General features: G+C 41.6%; 1 protein-coding gene across 1 annotated transcript in view; it reads left to right on the top strand.

Annotated features, from left to right (window-relative positions):
- The window catches only part of tanc2b (tetratricopeptide repeat, ankyrin repeat and coiled-coil containing 2b), a 128,530-nt gene that overhangs the window by 86,750 nt on the left and 26,834 nt on the right, over nt 1–14,946 (top strand). The window contains exons 14-17 of the mRNA XM_070445039.1: nt 1,600–1,767; nt 1,981–2,141; nt 2,381–2,489; nt 2,668–2,790. Of these exons, the coding sequence (XP_070301140.1) occupies nt 1,600–1,767; nt 1,981–2,141; nt 2,381–2,489; nt 2,668–2,790 (561 nt within the window). The remainder of the gene's footprint in view (nt 1–1,599; nt 1,768–1,980; nt 2,142–2,380; nt 2,490–2,667; nt 2,791–14,946) is intronic.

Raw genomic sequence — 14,946 nt, 5'->3', positions numbered from 1 at the left:
GGGGGGGGGTGAGAAGGATTACTTTATCCTATCCTAGGTATTCTTAAAGAGGTGGGGTTTCAGGTGTCTCCGGAAGGTGGTGATTGACTCCGCTGTCCTGGCGTCGTGAGGGAGTTTGTTCCACCATTGGGGGCCAGAGCAGCGAACAGTTTTGACTGGGCTGAGCGGGAACTGTACTTCCTCAGTGGTAGGGAGGCGAGCAGGCCAGAGGTGGATGAACGCAGTGCCCTTGTTTGGGTGTAGGGCCTGATCAGAGCCTGGAGGTACTGAGGTGCCGTTCCCCTCACAGCTCCGTAGGCAAGCACCATGGTCTTGTAGCGGATGCGAGCTTCAACTGGAAGCCAGTGGAGAGAGCGGAGGAGCGGGGTGACGTGAGAGAACTTGGGAAGGTTGTCCTGTTGGAAGGTGAACCTTCGCCCCAGTCTGAAGTCCTGAGTGCTCTGGAGGTTTTCATCAGGGATCTCTCCGTACTTCATCTTTCCCTCGATCCTAACTATTCTCCCAGTCCCTGCCACTGAAAAACATCCCCACAGCATGATGCTGCCACCAACATTCTTCACCGTAGGGATGGTGCAAGGCTTCCTTCAGACGTGACGCTTGGCATTCAGGCCAAAGAGTTCAATCTTGGTTTCATCAGACCAGCGAATCTTGCTTCTTATGGTCTGAGAGTCCTTTAGGTGCCTTTTGACCAACTCCAAGCGGGCTGTCATGTGCCTTTTACTGAGCATTTGCTTCCGTCTGATCACTCTGTCATAAAGGCCTGATTGGTGGAGTGTTGCAGAGATGGTTGTCCTTCTGGAAGGTTCTCCCATCTCTACAGAGGAACGCTGAAGCTCTGTCTGAGTGACCAGTGGGTTCTTGGTCATCTCCCTGACCAAGGCCCTTCTCCCCGATTGCTCAGTTTGACCGGGAGGCTAGCTAGTCTTGGTGGTTCCAAATGTTTTCCATTTAAGAAAGATGGAGGCCACTGTGTTCTTGGGGACCTTCAATGCTGCAGACTTTTTGGGGGATCCTTCTCCAGATCTGTTCCTCGACACAATCCTGTCTCGGAGCTCTAAGGACAATTTGTTTCTTCCTCATGGCTTGGTTTTTGCTCTGACATACACTGTCAACTGTGGGACCTTATAGACAGGTGTGTGGCTTTCCAAATCATGTCCAATCAGTTAAATTTACCACAGGTGGGCTACAATGTAGAAACATCTCAAGGATGATCAATGGAAACAGGATGCACTTGGGTTCTCACTTCAAGTCTCATATGAAAGGGTCTGAATATTTATGTAAATAGGGTATTTCTGTTTTTTATTTTTAAGAAATTTGCAAAAATGTTTAAAAACCTGTTTTTGCTTTTTTAACTATGGGGTATTGTGTGTAGATTGATGAGGATTTTATTTTATTTTAGAATAAGGCTGTAAAGTAAACAAATGTGGAAATAGTCAAGGCCTCTGAACACTTTCTGAAGGCACTGTATGTGCCATTTAATTTTTTATATACAGAACATTGTATTGGACTCCCTATCTAAGAAATATGCTATAATAATGATTGACTGACTGATTGATATATTTATTGATAGAAAATATCTGATTGATTCATTGATCCCAGGTGGTGCCCGTCAACCTGGCCGAGGTGTACCTGCTGCAGTGCAACATGCGTTTCCCTACCCAGTCGTCCTTCGAACGGGCCCTCCCCCTACTCAACGTGGCCGTGGCATCCCTCCACCCCCTCACTGACGAACAGATCTACCAGGCTATCAATGCCGGCTCCCTGCAGGCAAATACACTTATTGCACTGACGGGAAACCGTTTGCATTTCCCATAGGAAAACATGTCACACTTAGCCACCATGCTAACACTACCTGGGCATGTGCAGTTGTATACCGGATAGCAATGATAGTGCCCGTGAAAAAGAACAGACTTAGAAAAGCTCCTGGGCATGTGCACAGCTAAGAAGCTAAGTTTCTTGGTTTCACCCTCTTTGCTGCAGGGTACGCTGGACTGGGAGGACTTCACACAGCGCGTAGACAACCTAGCCATGTTCCTGGTCAAGAGGAGGGARGGGACCAGGATGTTTGTTCACCCGTCCTTCAGGGAGTGGCTGATCTGGAGGGAGGAGGGGGAGAAAACCAAGTTCCTGTGTGACCCCAGGTCAGTGGGTGGATGGCCCTCCTGGTGTGTGGGGGGTGGGTACTATATGAGAGACTGATGTAGTCTTGGATAGAGTTGCAAAAAGTTCCCCAAATTCCTAGCTTTTCCAGAAATCACYGTTAGATAAGCAGGAATAAGCATGTTCAACTAACTGTCAACAAAATTACATCTAACTCTCTACTAACCCTAACTATTTGTGCAGAAGCTCATGGTTTATGTTCCTCCCTGTCTCCCTGTAGGAGTGGCCACACCCTGCTAGCCTTCTGGTTCTCTCGCCAGGAGACCAAGCTGAACCGACAGCAGACCATTGAACTGGGACACCACATCCTCAAAGCACACATCTTCAAGGTTCACCTAACCACACTGCCTACAGACACGCACACACACACACACACACACACACAACACACACACACACAACACAACACACACACACACACACAACACACCACCACAACACACACACTTTCGTATGCACACAGCACAACTCAAAGCAGTGACAGCTAAAATGATGTCTATATTTCAGGGCCTAAGCAAGAAGGTTGGGGTTTCCTCGTCCATCCTCCAGGGGCTGTGGGTTTCCTACAGCACAGAGGGCCTGTCCACTGCTCTGTCCTCACTCAGAAACTTGTACACTCCTAACATCAAGGTACTGCTTTAACCTCTACACTCTTAACATCAGGGTAACTTACTGCTTTAAACTCTACACTCTTAACATCAAGGTAACTTACTGCTTTTTCTTCTTAACTCTTAACTTCAGGGTAACTTACTGCTTTTCCTTCTTAACTCTTAACTTCAGAGTAACTTACTGCTTTTCCTTCTTAACTCTTAACTTCAGGGTAACTTACTGCTTTTCCTTCTTAACTCTTAACTTCAGGGTAACTTACTGCTTTTCTTTCTTAACTCTTAACATCAATGTAACTTACTGCCTTTCCCTTTTAACTCCTATCATCAAGATAACGTACTGCTTTTCAGTGTTGTCTTCAAGACCACCTAAAGRGAGACCGATTCAAGACCGGAGCAAATCGAGTCCGAGTCTAGACCAAGACTGGAGGGAGGCCGAGACCGAGTCAAGACCGAGACCGGGCGGGGGAAAAGGGGTCAGAGACAGAGTCAAGACTGAGATCAGAAAAATGCGAGTCCAATTCAWGATCATGATTGTAATTTTGTCAAATCCCCACCATAATAAGAGTTKAAAATGTCCAGTATTTCTGTGTTCATATTTCAGAACAARWTATGGATTCTTTAGACATTCAGAATAGTGAATAAATGCAGGCTGAGGGCAAATAGAGCCACTATACAAATTATTACAAACCCAAACACAGTGGAGCACAATGAGCCTTCTACACCTTCAGAGAAGGGCTAAGGATTTATAAAATAATGATTATAATAATGATCTGATTTGGAAACGAAAGGGTTAATACTGAAGAGAAAAAAATATCCTATCAGGATTTTTCTTTGCTAGTCTCTGGGGAGATAAATCTAGCTAGCTAAGTCAGCTATTGGCTAGGTCATCAGAAGCTAGATTAAGGCATCTGCCATTCAACTGTATTAGGGCAACATTTTGGAGTGACAATGGYATCAACCAATCACATTTTTACTTATTGGGTGGGACCGATTTTACAAACACTTATGGAAACTTCTGCCTTCTTGAAGGCCAACAGGTCACTCACTGCGCAATAGCGAGCAGTAATTTTCCCACMGTCTAGCTAGCTAGCTTTTATTGTTGGCTAGTTTTCAGCGGCTGCAGCAGGTGTTATCAAAGAGGATGTTGTTGCTAAATCTTATTAGAATCTGTTCATATACACACCCAGGAAGAATGACACTTTAAAAAAAAATTCTGACAAGCTACCACATTTTCACAAATTCTTAGAATGTTTGGGAATTATATATACTAAGGCATTTGTGAAAAWTCTATAGCAATATAGTGTCGGAAAGGAGCAATGTATTTGGACAATGAATAGACACTGCAGTKAATTAAACCGAATAAAAACATCTGTCTTGTCCAGAACCGGAGTCGACACAGACTGGTGCGCTATAGCCAATCAGAGCTACAGTAGGCTTTTATACAAACAAGCCATAGAACACATTCGCCAAAGCCACAAAATACACCTGAATAGATTTCTGCAAATATGCAAACACCACTGGAGTCCTCTTACATTTGGGAACTTACAGTCCTATTAATCAAACAACCATGAAAAGGTGTAATGAATGTCGTCGGGAGAAGGAGAAGAGGACCAAGGTGCAGCATGGTAAGTGTTCATATTACTTTAATAAAATATGAAACACTTGACAAAACAACAAAAACGACAAACGAACAGTTCTGAAAGGTGACGACACACAAAACAGAAAACAACTACCCACAAACTCAGGTGGGAACAGGCTACCTAAGTATGGTTCTCAATCAGAGACAACGATAGACAGCTGCCTCTGATTGAGAATCACACACGGCCAAACACAAAGAAATAGACAACATAGAACACCAGACATAGAATGCCCACCCCAACTCACGCCCTGACCAAACCAAAATAAAGACATAAAAAAGGAACTAAGGTCAGAATGTGACAAAAGGCTCTCTCTCCCTCAGTTATTTACATCAACAACAACAATATCAACAATTATTGCTAGCCAGAGCAAGATTAGCTAAAATCTAATGAAGGAACATCAGATAAACCCTCTCAAACTTTTTCTGCTAGTTGACTGTCAAAATTGCACTGATAAACYATGGGGATTTGTAGCCTCTTTGTCCTTCTGCACCTTGCCTGCCAATGCATGCTTGTCCCAACCAAGCACCCAAGCTAGCTGGCTAGCTACTTCCAGACACAAATGAGAGAACACTTCACTCTGACCATTTTACTTGCCGTAGCAGAGCAGGTTAGACTGTTTACATGTTATCTAGAGCACTTTTTTTTGTCCATGTTTGCTGACACCGGTCATATTCAGCAGGTGTTGTGCTTTTGTAAATTCATCAGTTGTTCTGCGAATTTTGCATGCACAAGAGATATGCTAACTGGATAACAGTTGTTGAAGTTCTTGCTAGCTAACCAAATGACACCTGCATCTCTAGCTGTGTATAGCCATCGAAAAACGATATGAGGGGAAAAAGTCAATCACTTACCCACTCCTCCAATGGCGTGACATCCTCCTAGCAGCTAGCTAGCTAGTTATCTAGCTAGCGTTAGGCTCCGTGTTTTTAACCTGCTACATACACTACCGTTCAAAAGTTTGGGGTCACTTAGAAATGTCCTTGTTTTCAAAAGAAAATATAATTTTTTGTCCATTAAAATAACATCAAATTGATCAGAAATACAATGTAGATATTGTTAATGTTGTAACAGTGAAGAGGTGACTCTGGGATGCTGGCCTTCTAGGCAGACTTGCTCTGTCCAGTGTCTGTGTTCTTTTGCCCATCTTAATCTTTTATTTTTATTGGCCAGTCTGAGATATGGCTTTTTCTTTGCAACTCTGCCTAGAAGGCCAGCATCCCGGAGTTGCCTCTTCACTGTTGACGTTGAGACTGGTGTTTTGCAGGTAGTATTTAATGAAGCTGCCAGTTGAGGACTTGTGAGGCGTCTATTTCTCAAACTAGACAGTCTAATGTACATGTCCATTTGCTCAGTTGTGCACCGGGGCCTCTCACTCCTCTTTCTATTCTGGTTAGAGACAGTTTGCGCTGTTCTGTGAAGGGAGTAGTACACAGCATTGTACGAGATCTTCAGTTTCTTGGCAATTTCTTGCATGGAATAGCCTTCATTTCTCAGAACAAGAATAGACTGATGAGTTTCAGGAGAAAGTTATTTGTTTCTGGCCATTTTGAGCCTGTAATCAAACCCACAAATGCTGATGCTCCAGATACTCAATTAGTCTAAAGAAGGCCAGTTGTATTGCTTCTTTAATCAGCACAACAGTTTTCAACTGTGCTAACATAATTGCAAAAGGGGTTTCTAATGATCAATTAGCCTTTTATGATAAACTTGGATTAGTTAACACAATGTGCCATTGGAACACAGGAGTGATGGTTGCTGATAATGGGCCTATGTACGCCTATGTAGATATTCCATTAAAAATCAGCCGTTTCCAGCTACAATAGTCATTCAAAACATTAACAATGTCAACACTGTATTTCTGATCAATTTGATGTTATTTTAACGTACAAAAAATGTGCTTTTCTTTCAAAAACAAGGACATTTCTAAGTGACCCCAAACTTTTGAACTGTAGTGTAAATAAATACTCTAGCCTATTAGCCACGTTATGACTGACTTGTGATCATTGCCCTTACTAGTTTGATTGTATTGACCTTCCCAGCATTAGTTACATTTGTCAGTTTTTGTCCAGAATATTGAGTCATTGAAACTGAAACAGTGCATCCCAAATGGAGGCAGCAAACAATGTACCAGGCCAGCTGGGATTTACAACCTGATAGCAATATTTTTTGGATCATGTTTTGGTGAATTATATTAATCATGCATTGAACTGCATCCATCTATTCTGCCAAAAAGTATTTAGTGTACGTCATGGAACGTTGAGTCAAATATAACTTATTTTTATAACTTCTTATAAATTTGGTCTTGTAGCATAAACTGGGAATTTGATAATTTTGTCTGACATGATTTTCTGTGTGTTTCATATCTGCAAAGTAGTTAAAACGCTGTCAGTTCCACTTTAAACTTTAGGTCACTGGTTACTGTGTGTGCTAAACTTGAAACGTTTTTTGCAATGGGAAGTAATAGTTGTATTTGATTGGTAAATGCTTAATGGTTGTGTTTTTGTATTCTTATGATTGGAACCTACTGGTTTATTATGTCTGAGTTTATGGATCGCTTATCCTTTAACATCATGCTGTGTGTGATTGTCTTTCCATCAGCCCAATACAGTGGTGTAGTGGTGATTTAACATCATGCTGTGTGTGATTGTCTTTCCCTCGGCCCTATGCAGTGGTGTAGTGGTGATTTAACATCATGCTGTGGATTGAGAGGAGGAAAGAGCAAGGAACAAGCAAGAGAAGCAGAGGGGGGCGGAGAGAGCAGATTGGATATGAGTATAATACCCAGAAATAGGAAAAGGAAGTTGATATGTCCTATTACAGGTATGGTGATACTAATGCACACAGTTAGGTCTGGTAAGGGATGCTTATTAGTCCGCATACAGAGATACGTATCACCAGTAGCGTCTGGTACAGGTCATTGCATATTGCCCATACAGAGAAAACTATCACCAGTATGTCTGACGGGATGATATGTCCCATACAGAGAGCCCTATCCACCAGTGTCTGGAGGGATGAGGTAGTCCACCAACAGAGAGACTATCACCAGTAGGTCTGGAGGGAGTATGATTGTTCCTTATACCAGAGAACTATCACCAGTATGTCTGTGAGGGATGATGATGTCCCTACAGTGAGGAGCCTATCACCAGTATGTCTGGAGGATGATATGTCCATGAACAGCAGAGACTACACCGTAGGTCTGGAGGATGATAATTCCTATACAAAGAGACTATCACCAGTATGTCTGAGGGGATATATGGGTTCCGTATACAGAGATACTACATCACACAGTATGTCTGGAAGGGATGATATGTCCTACAAGAGAGACTATCACCAGTATGTCTGGCAGGATGATATGTCCCTAATACAGAGATAATTATGCGACAGTAATGTCTGAGGATGATACTGTCCTATACAGAGAACTATCACCAGTATTCTGGAGGGATGATATGTCCTATAACAGTGAGACTATCACCAGTATTGTTTCCGGAGGGATGATATGTCCTATACAGACGATTAATCGATCACTCACGATTGTCTGGCAGGGAATGATATTTCCTATACAGAAGTGGGGGGATTTGTTTTTTTTTTCTTTTAACTCTATGTCACCAGTATGTCCTGGAGGATGATATTCCTATACAGAGATAATATCCACCAGTATGTCTGGAGGACTGATATGTCCTTATACAGAGATAATACACCAGTATGTCCTGGAGGATGATATGTCCTATACCAGAGATTATCTTATTCACCAGTATTCTGGAGGGATGATATGTCCTATACAGAGATACTATCACAGTATGTCTGGAGCGATTGATATGTCCTTATACAGAGATAATATCACCGTATTTCTGGAGTGGATGATATGTCCTACCAGGAACGTACTATCACCAGGTATTGCTCTGGAGGCGATTATGTCCCATACAGAGATAATATCACCAGATTCTGGAGGGATGATTATGATCCTATTAACAGAGATTAATAATCACCAGTATGTCTGGAGGGATGATATGTCTATACAGAAGATTACTATCACCAGTAGGTCTGGAGATTGATATGTCCCATACAGAGAGACTATCACCAGTAGATCTGGAGGGATGATATGTCCTATAAACAGATAATATCATCAGTATGTCTGGAGGGATGATATGTCCTATACAGAGATAATATCACCAGTATGTCTGGAGGATCATATTGTCCTATACAGAGATAATTATCACCAGTATGTCTGGAGGTGATATGTCTATACAGAAAGATACTATCCACCAGTATGTCTGGAGGATGATATGTTCCCATACAGTAGATAATATCCACCATATGTCTGGAGGGATGATATGTCCTATACAGAGATAATGAGTCACTCCAGTTATGTCTGAGGGATGAATGTCCTATTACAGAGATAACTATCCACCAGTAGGTCTGGAGCGGATATTGACTGTCCCATACCAAAAGAACTGATTCACCAGTAGGTCTGGAGATGATATTCCTATAGCGAGGAGAACATATACCAAACACACAGTTAACTGATCTGGGAGAGGAAGCATCCGAAGTACCTCTGCCTACAAAGGAAGAGACACTGCCGGCCATATAACTCAGTATGTCTGAGAAGAGCCGATGATATGTCCCATACAGAGCATAAGCTATCCCCAGTAGGTTTCTCCGTGAGAAGGAATAAATATGCTCCGTCGATACAGAGAGCGCTGAATTACACAGTCATTAGCCAGGAATGATGAAAATGCCTAGCTCCGAATACTAGACCAGGACTATGTAAAAACGATACCTGAATCCATGAATCACAGTTCCCTGAGAGGGGGATAAACTATGAAGCGCGCCATTACCTATAGAATACTAGTCACAAGTCTATGTCTTTGAGAAGGATAACTAATCGTGGTAGCCCATACAGAGATGACTTGAACTGAGCCTAGCTATGTCTGGTCCTATGGTATAGAGCTAACAGGGGCTAGTCCCAACTTTATAATCTTACAAGAGATCCAATTTCTATAAAAGCACAAGATCCGATTCTGGAGGACTAGAGTGATGTGCCCAGTAACTAGAGAAAGAAACCAATAATCGAAAGCATTACAATAATAGAAGGGAAAATGATAAGCCTATATACAGAGATACTAATCAAACCAGTTATGTCTGTATGAATTGTATAGTCCACATACAGAGGATACTATCACTCAGTAGCGATTCTCTCGAGCCGCGAGGTAAGATCGAATATTCGTCCTACAGTTCACAGATGAGTACTAATAATCACTCAGACTAGTTCTCTGGTTAAGGCATGATATGGTACTCTCCCAATTCACAGACACGTGGAGCGAATCATCTGGACATTCCACTCAGTATCCTGGAAGAGATGGATCATGTCCAATACATGAGAGGACTAATCGTAACTAGATAATCTGGTTTAGGTGCACAATGATATTGATCTTTATAACAGATACTACTTCAGACCCATGCTAGGTCTTGGAGAGCGATTTATATGATCCCATACAGAGAGGAAGACTTATCAGCTGACGTCTATGTCTGGCAATTGAGTCAACACTGTCATCTTCTGTTCCTAATACAGAGCGGACTATCACCATAGTTATGTCTCCGAAGTGTATGATTTATGTCCATACAGAGGATACTACATCTACCAGTCAGGTTCTAGGATATTATCAAACGATACCTACTTACCAGAGAAATCTTAATCACCATGTTAGGTCTAGCGAGAGAAAGATAATGCTACCCTACAGTAGAGAGACACGAATCACCCCACTAGGTTACTATGAGCAGGACTTGCATGTCCACAATACAGATCTGAGACTACAACTATTGATGTCTGATAGAACTGATATAGTTCCACATACAGAGCAAGATCTTTAATCACTAAGTAATGTATTCGCGTCCTTGGAGGGTTAATAATATGTACCACTTACCTACATACGAGAGACTTATCACCAAGTGTATGTCTGCGAGCTAGTGGATATATTCCATTATATACAGAGAACAAACTCTACTACAACCGAATAGGTCTGGAAGGTATCATCGATTATTGTCCCTATATACAGAAACGATACTTCAATTCTCTACACCAGTAAAGCTCTTTGGATAGGTAGATGATAAAGACTGTCCACCAATACAAGACAGTTGAAGACATGATCACACTAGTCCATCGTTAATCTAGGAAGAGCTATCGAAATCATAATAGCACTCCTTATACAGAGAAGAGATCTTTATCACATCTCAGACACACGATCGATGGAAGGTAGTCCACTGATTTCTCACACCTCCATCAACACTTATACAGAGAAGACTATTCACAGTATAGTCTGCGAGGTGACAATAGATTAATTCCCATATCAGAGGAAGATTAATGCACACGTATCGGACATCTCGTCTTTATGTCCCACTTCACAAATCAACACGTATTTACTATATCACACAGATACATTGATACTGTAGAGTGCCCTTTATAATGACTTCGGATCTCCATCAACTACATCTAGATCAATACTAATCATCAGTAATGTCCTAGCAAGTATGATCATTCCTATATCAGAAAGATATCATATCACCATGCCGTCTGGAGGGCTTATAGAAATACATGTCCAATCTACTATATAGATTACTATCTACTCAGAATGCGATCTCTGGAACATATATAGTTATAGCCATTACACGAGCATACTTTATCAACCCAGTAGGATCTGAGACTGGCGGATGATATGTATCCCAACACTTTTATAACAGAGTATACTATCACCTAACGATATAGGTCTGATCCCTGTATATGAATCATCGTCCCATACAGAAGTATCGAACCCACTATTCAACTAGTCTAGGTCTGGAGGATTACTAAATTTCCTATACATAAGAGTAGTACTCTCTATCCACTGTCGTGAGAGAGAGCTCGGATGAATACAAGTCCCCTCATTTACAGTAAGTATACTACAATACAATCAACAGCGAGTTATGTCCCGTGTGTGTAATAGAATGTACTTCCCATACATGCGAAGCACATCATTTATCAGCCAGATAGTCTGTGAGGGATGATAATGTCCGATACAGATGAGACTATCACCTACACCAGTAGAGGTCTGAAGGATAGTTAATGTCCCCATCATTATCAAGACGATCACATCAAATCACCAGACTATTGTCTTGATGGAGTATGATTATCAACTATGTCCCATTATCAGTCATCCTATTTAAAGAACTACACTTATCATCCAGAGAGATAGATCCTGGAGTGTATAATGATATCATGTCCTATTAACACGAGAGACTGATAATACGTCCTCAGCATACTCTCGTGAGAGAAGTATCTATCTGAAGCACATTGACTATGCGAGCTTATAAGAATTCCAACATGGGTCACCCTGTTTTGACAATGATCTACATACCATATACTATGGGTTTGTCATTCCATCTCCTCATGACTCCCCATGTCTGATAGTATACACACTATATTAGCATCTCAGTTTGAAAAACTACCACACACTCCAATAACCACATTTCACCAACAACAAACACACACACACACATCATCACAACACCACACACATACTACACTCAACAACACATCAACCACTATCTATCTACTACAACTAACAATCATCTCCTAATTCAGCGAGCATCCATCATTCCCTTCTAACTCTATCGTTGTAGTGTACTCCATCTCTATTACTACATATCTCTATTCTCCACCCGCCACCAAATCCCGACTTTGCGTCCCCTATGAGTCAAACCCATAGTATAGAACACTGGACGTCACATCTAAAACGAAGTCACTGTTCGCTGGTAGACGGCTTTCGGCTACAACGTTCACGCGTTGCCATAGCGTAGCTCAACCGTGATTCGTGTCGATGGTGTCTGGGTCGCGACCCAGGTGTCGTTGAACACACCTCCTGCCTACCGGTGCTCGTCCCGATGCTCGCCGCGCGACTCGGGACCGGATTGGTTGCAAGGACGTCGTACGTGCCACCCTCAGGTTTGGATACCCGTGTGTGTAGCATGTGGCAACGCTTGACGTGTATGGGTTTTGTAGCCGAAAGGGCACATCGCGCATCTGGAATACATTTGACACGTTTATGTAACAGACCCTAGGTGACGGGCGCGATCCCCCAGCACACCGATTCGCACAACTGACCCGTCAACGGACTCGACGTGAACAACCCAAGCCTAGTCAGCTTACATAAAGCGTGGCCTACAGAAACCCAGAGGGGTCAATGAAGAGCACAGAGATGGAGCTACAACGGCAATGAAGTGGTGAAGTGTTATTGAACCTAATGAATGGTATATAATTTGTTTTTGTGCAAGGTATGAAGGTGTAAAAGTGTTTTAAAGGAACACAGAGGGGGTCAAAGAATGCCCCAAATGGGACAGCTACAGAACAAACAGGACAGTTGCAATCAAGTGTTCTTTGAGATTTTAGTGCAGAACCGATTCATCGATTGTATTTAATATAAAGTGTTGATGAGTCTTAAAAGATACTGATGTAGTTGTAATAAAAGTGTTGATGAGTTATTACTAAAGGATACTTCATGTAGTAATATAAAGTGTTGATGAGTCCTTAAAGGGATACTTTATGTATTGTAATATAAAGTGTTGATGAGCTTAAAGATACGTTTCATGTATTGTAATATAAAGTTTATGAGTCTTAAAGGATGATACTTTATGTTTAGTAAATATAAAGGGCGTTGATGATCTAAAGGATACTTCATGCTAGTGTAATATAAAGTGTTGATGATTCTTAAAGGGAATACTTCATGGTAGTGTAATATAAGAGTGTTATGATGAGTCGTTAAAGCGGATACTTCATGTATTGTAATATAAAGTTTTGATGATCTTAAAGGGATACTTCAGTATTTTAATATAAGGTTGATGAGTCTTAAAGCGATACTATCATGTCTCATGTAATTAAAGGTTGATAGTCTTAAAGGGATACTTCATGTATTGTAATATAAATTGTTGATGAGTTTTAAAGGATACTTCATGTAGTGTAATATAAAGTGTGATGAGTCTTAAAGGATACTTCACTGTAGTGTAATATAAAGTGTGATGAGTCTTAAAGGATACTTCATGATTGTAATATAAAGTGTTGAATGAGTCTTAACAAGGATACTTCAGATCGTTAGACCCAATGAGCGCCCGTTCATCTACCTCACCCAGAGTCAATGCAACTCAGCATACAATTTCTATGCCTCTGTTCCAGTTGGATGAAGGAACGATCGCGAGCCAATGCTAACGAGCGTTAGCACAGTGACTAGAATTGTCTATGGTATCATTAATATTTCTCAGGGGAGCCAGGCACTTAGTTTCTCACAGGACACCAATCAGAAGTGGATGTGGTTTTTTTTTTTTTTTAACAATCGTTCTGATTTGTGGTGACGCTTAGTTAAGACCCACTCACATTGTTTTTTGTAATTTTATTCTATTTCTAACTAAAAAAAAAAAAGAAAAAAAATTTTTATTTTTTAAAAATGTATATTTATTGAGAGTGGGAAAATTAAAAAATCTACTAGGGAAAACGAATTCTTAAAAAAAAAAAAAAAAAAACTGGAAAACATAGAGAGGGGGGGGGGGATTGGGAAACATCAGCGATTTTCACACCAGGCGTGACTTTATCCTTCCGCTGGGCCGTTAGTTTGGAAACTTTGCGGGGGAGAGGAAAAAATTAGAGTTTAATACCCCAACTTCTCCAGGCCACACTATAACAGACCACATGTATTATGCGCTGATGGAAAGACAAATCAACAACACAGCATGATGTTAAATCACCACTACACCACCTGCATAGGCTGATGGGAAAGACCAATCACACACAGCATACATGATGTTTAAAGCACCACTACAACCCACTGCCCACTTATAACAGGACATGTTGCCGACGGAAAAGACAATCACACAACAGCATGATGTTAAATTCACCACCTACACCCTGCTTAGGCTTTAACCGAAGGGGAGAATACGACCAAATACACACCACAGCATGTGAATGTTATCACCACTACACCACTGCATAGGGTACGGGCCCTGATTGGAATGACAACTCTCACACACAAGCATTGATGTTAAAATCACCACTACACCACTGCTAATAGTGGACCGAGGGAAAAACAAATCACCAACACAGCACAATGATGTTAAAATCACCACGTACAACCACCTCGCAGTACAGAGCCCGACAGGGGAAAGACCAATCACAACACAGTCAATGATGTGTAAATCACCACAATACCACTCTGCATAGCGGCCGCATGGAAAAGACAATCACACACGCACAAGCATGATGTTAAATCCCACTACACCCACTGCATAGGCTGTGAAAGACAGATCATCACACAGCATGCATGTCTAAATCACCACACACCCACTGCAGTAGGGTCATATGAAAGACCAATTTCACACACAGCAGGATGGTCGTTAAATGACTCACTAACCACTGGCATTTTAGGGCCGACGAAAACGACAATCTCACACACAGCATCCTTGTTTACATGAATCACCACTACACAACCACTGCAATAGGGGCCGAGGGAAAGACAATCACA

This window comes from Salvelinus sp. IW2-2015, linkage group LG8 (assembly GCF_002910315.2).
Source record: "Salvelinus sp. IW2-2015 linkage group LG8, ASM291031v2, whole genome shotgun sequence".
NCBI lineage: Eukaryota > Metazoa > Chordata > Actinopteri > Salmoniformes > Salmonidae > Salvelinus > Salvelinus sp. IW2-2015.
This window is presented reverse-complemented; position numbering and strand designations above follow the sequence as displayed.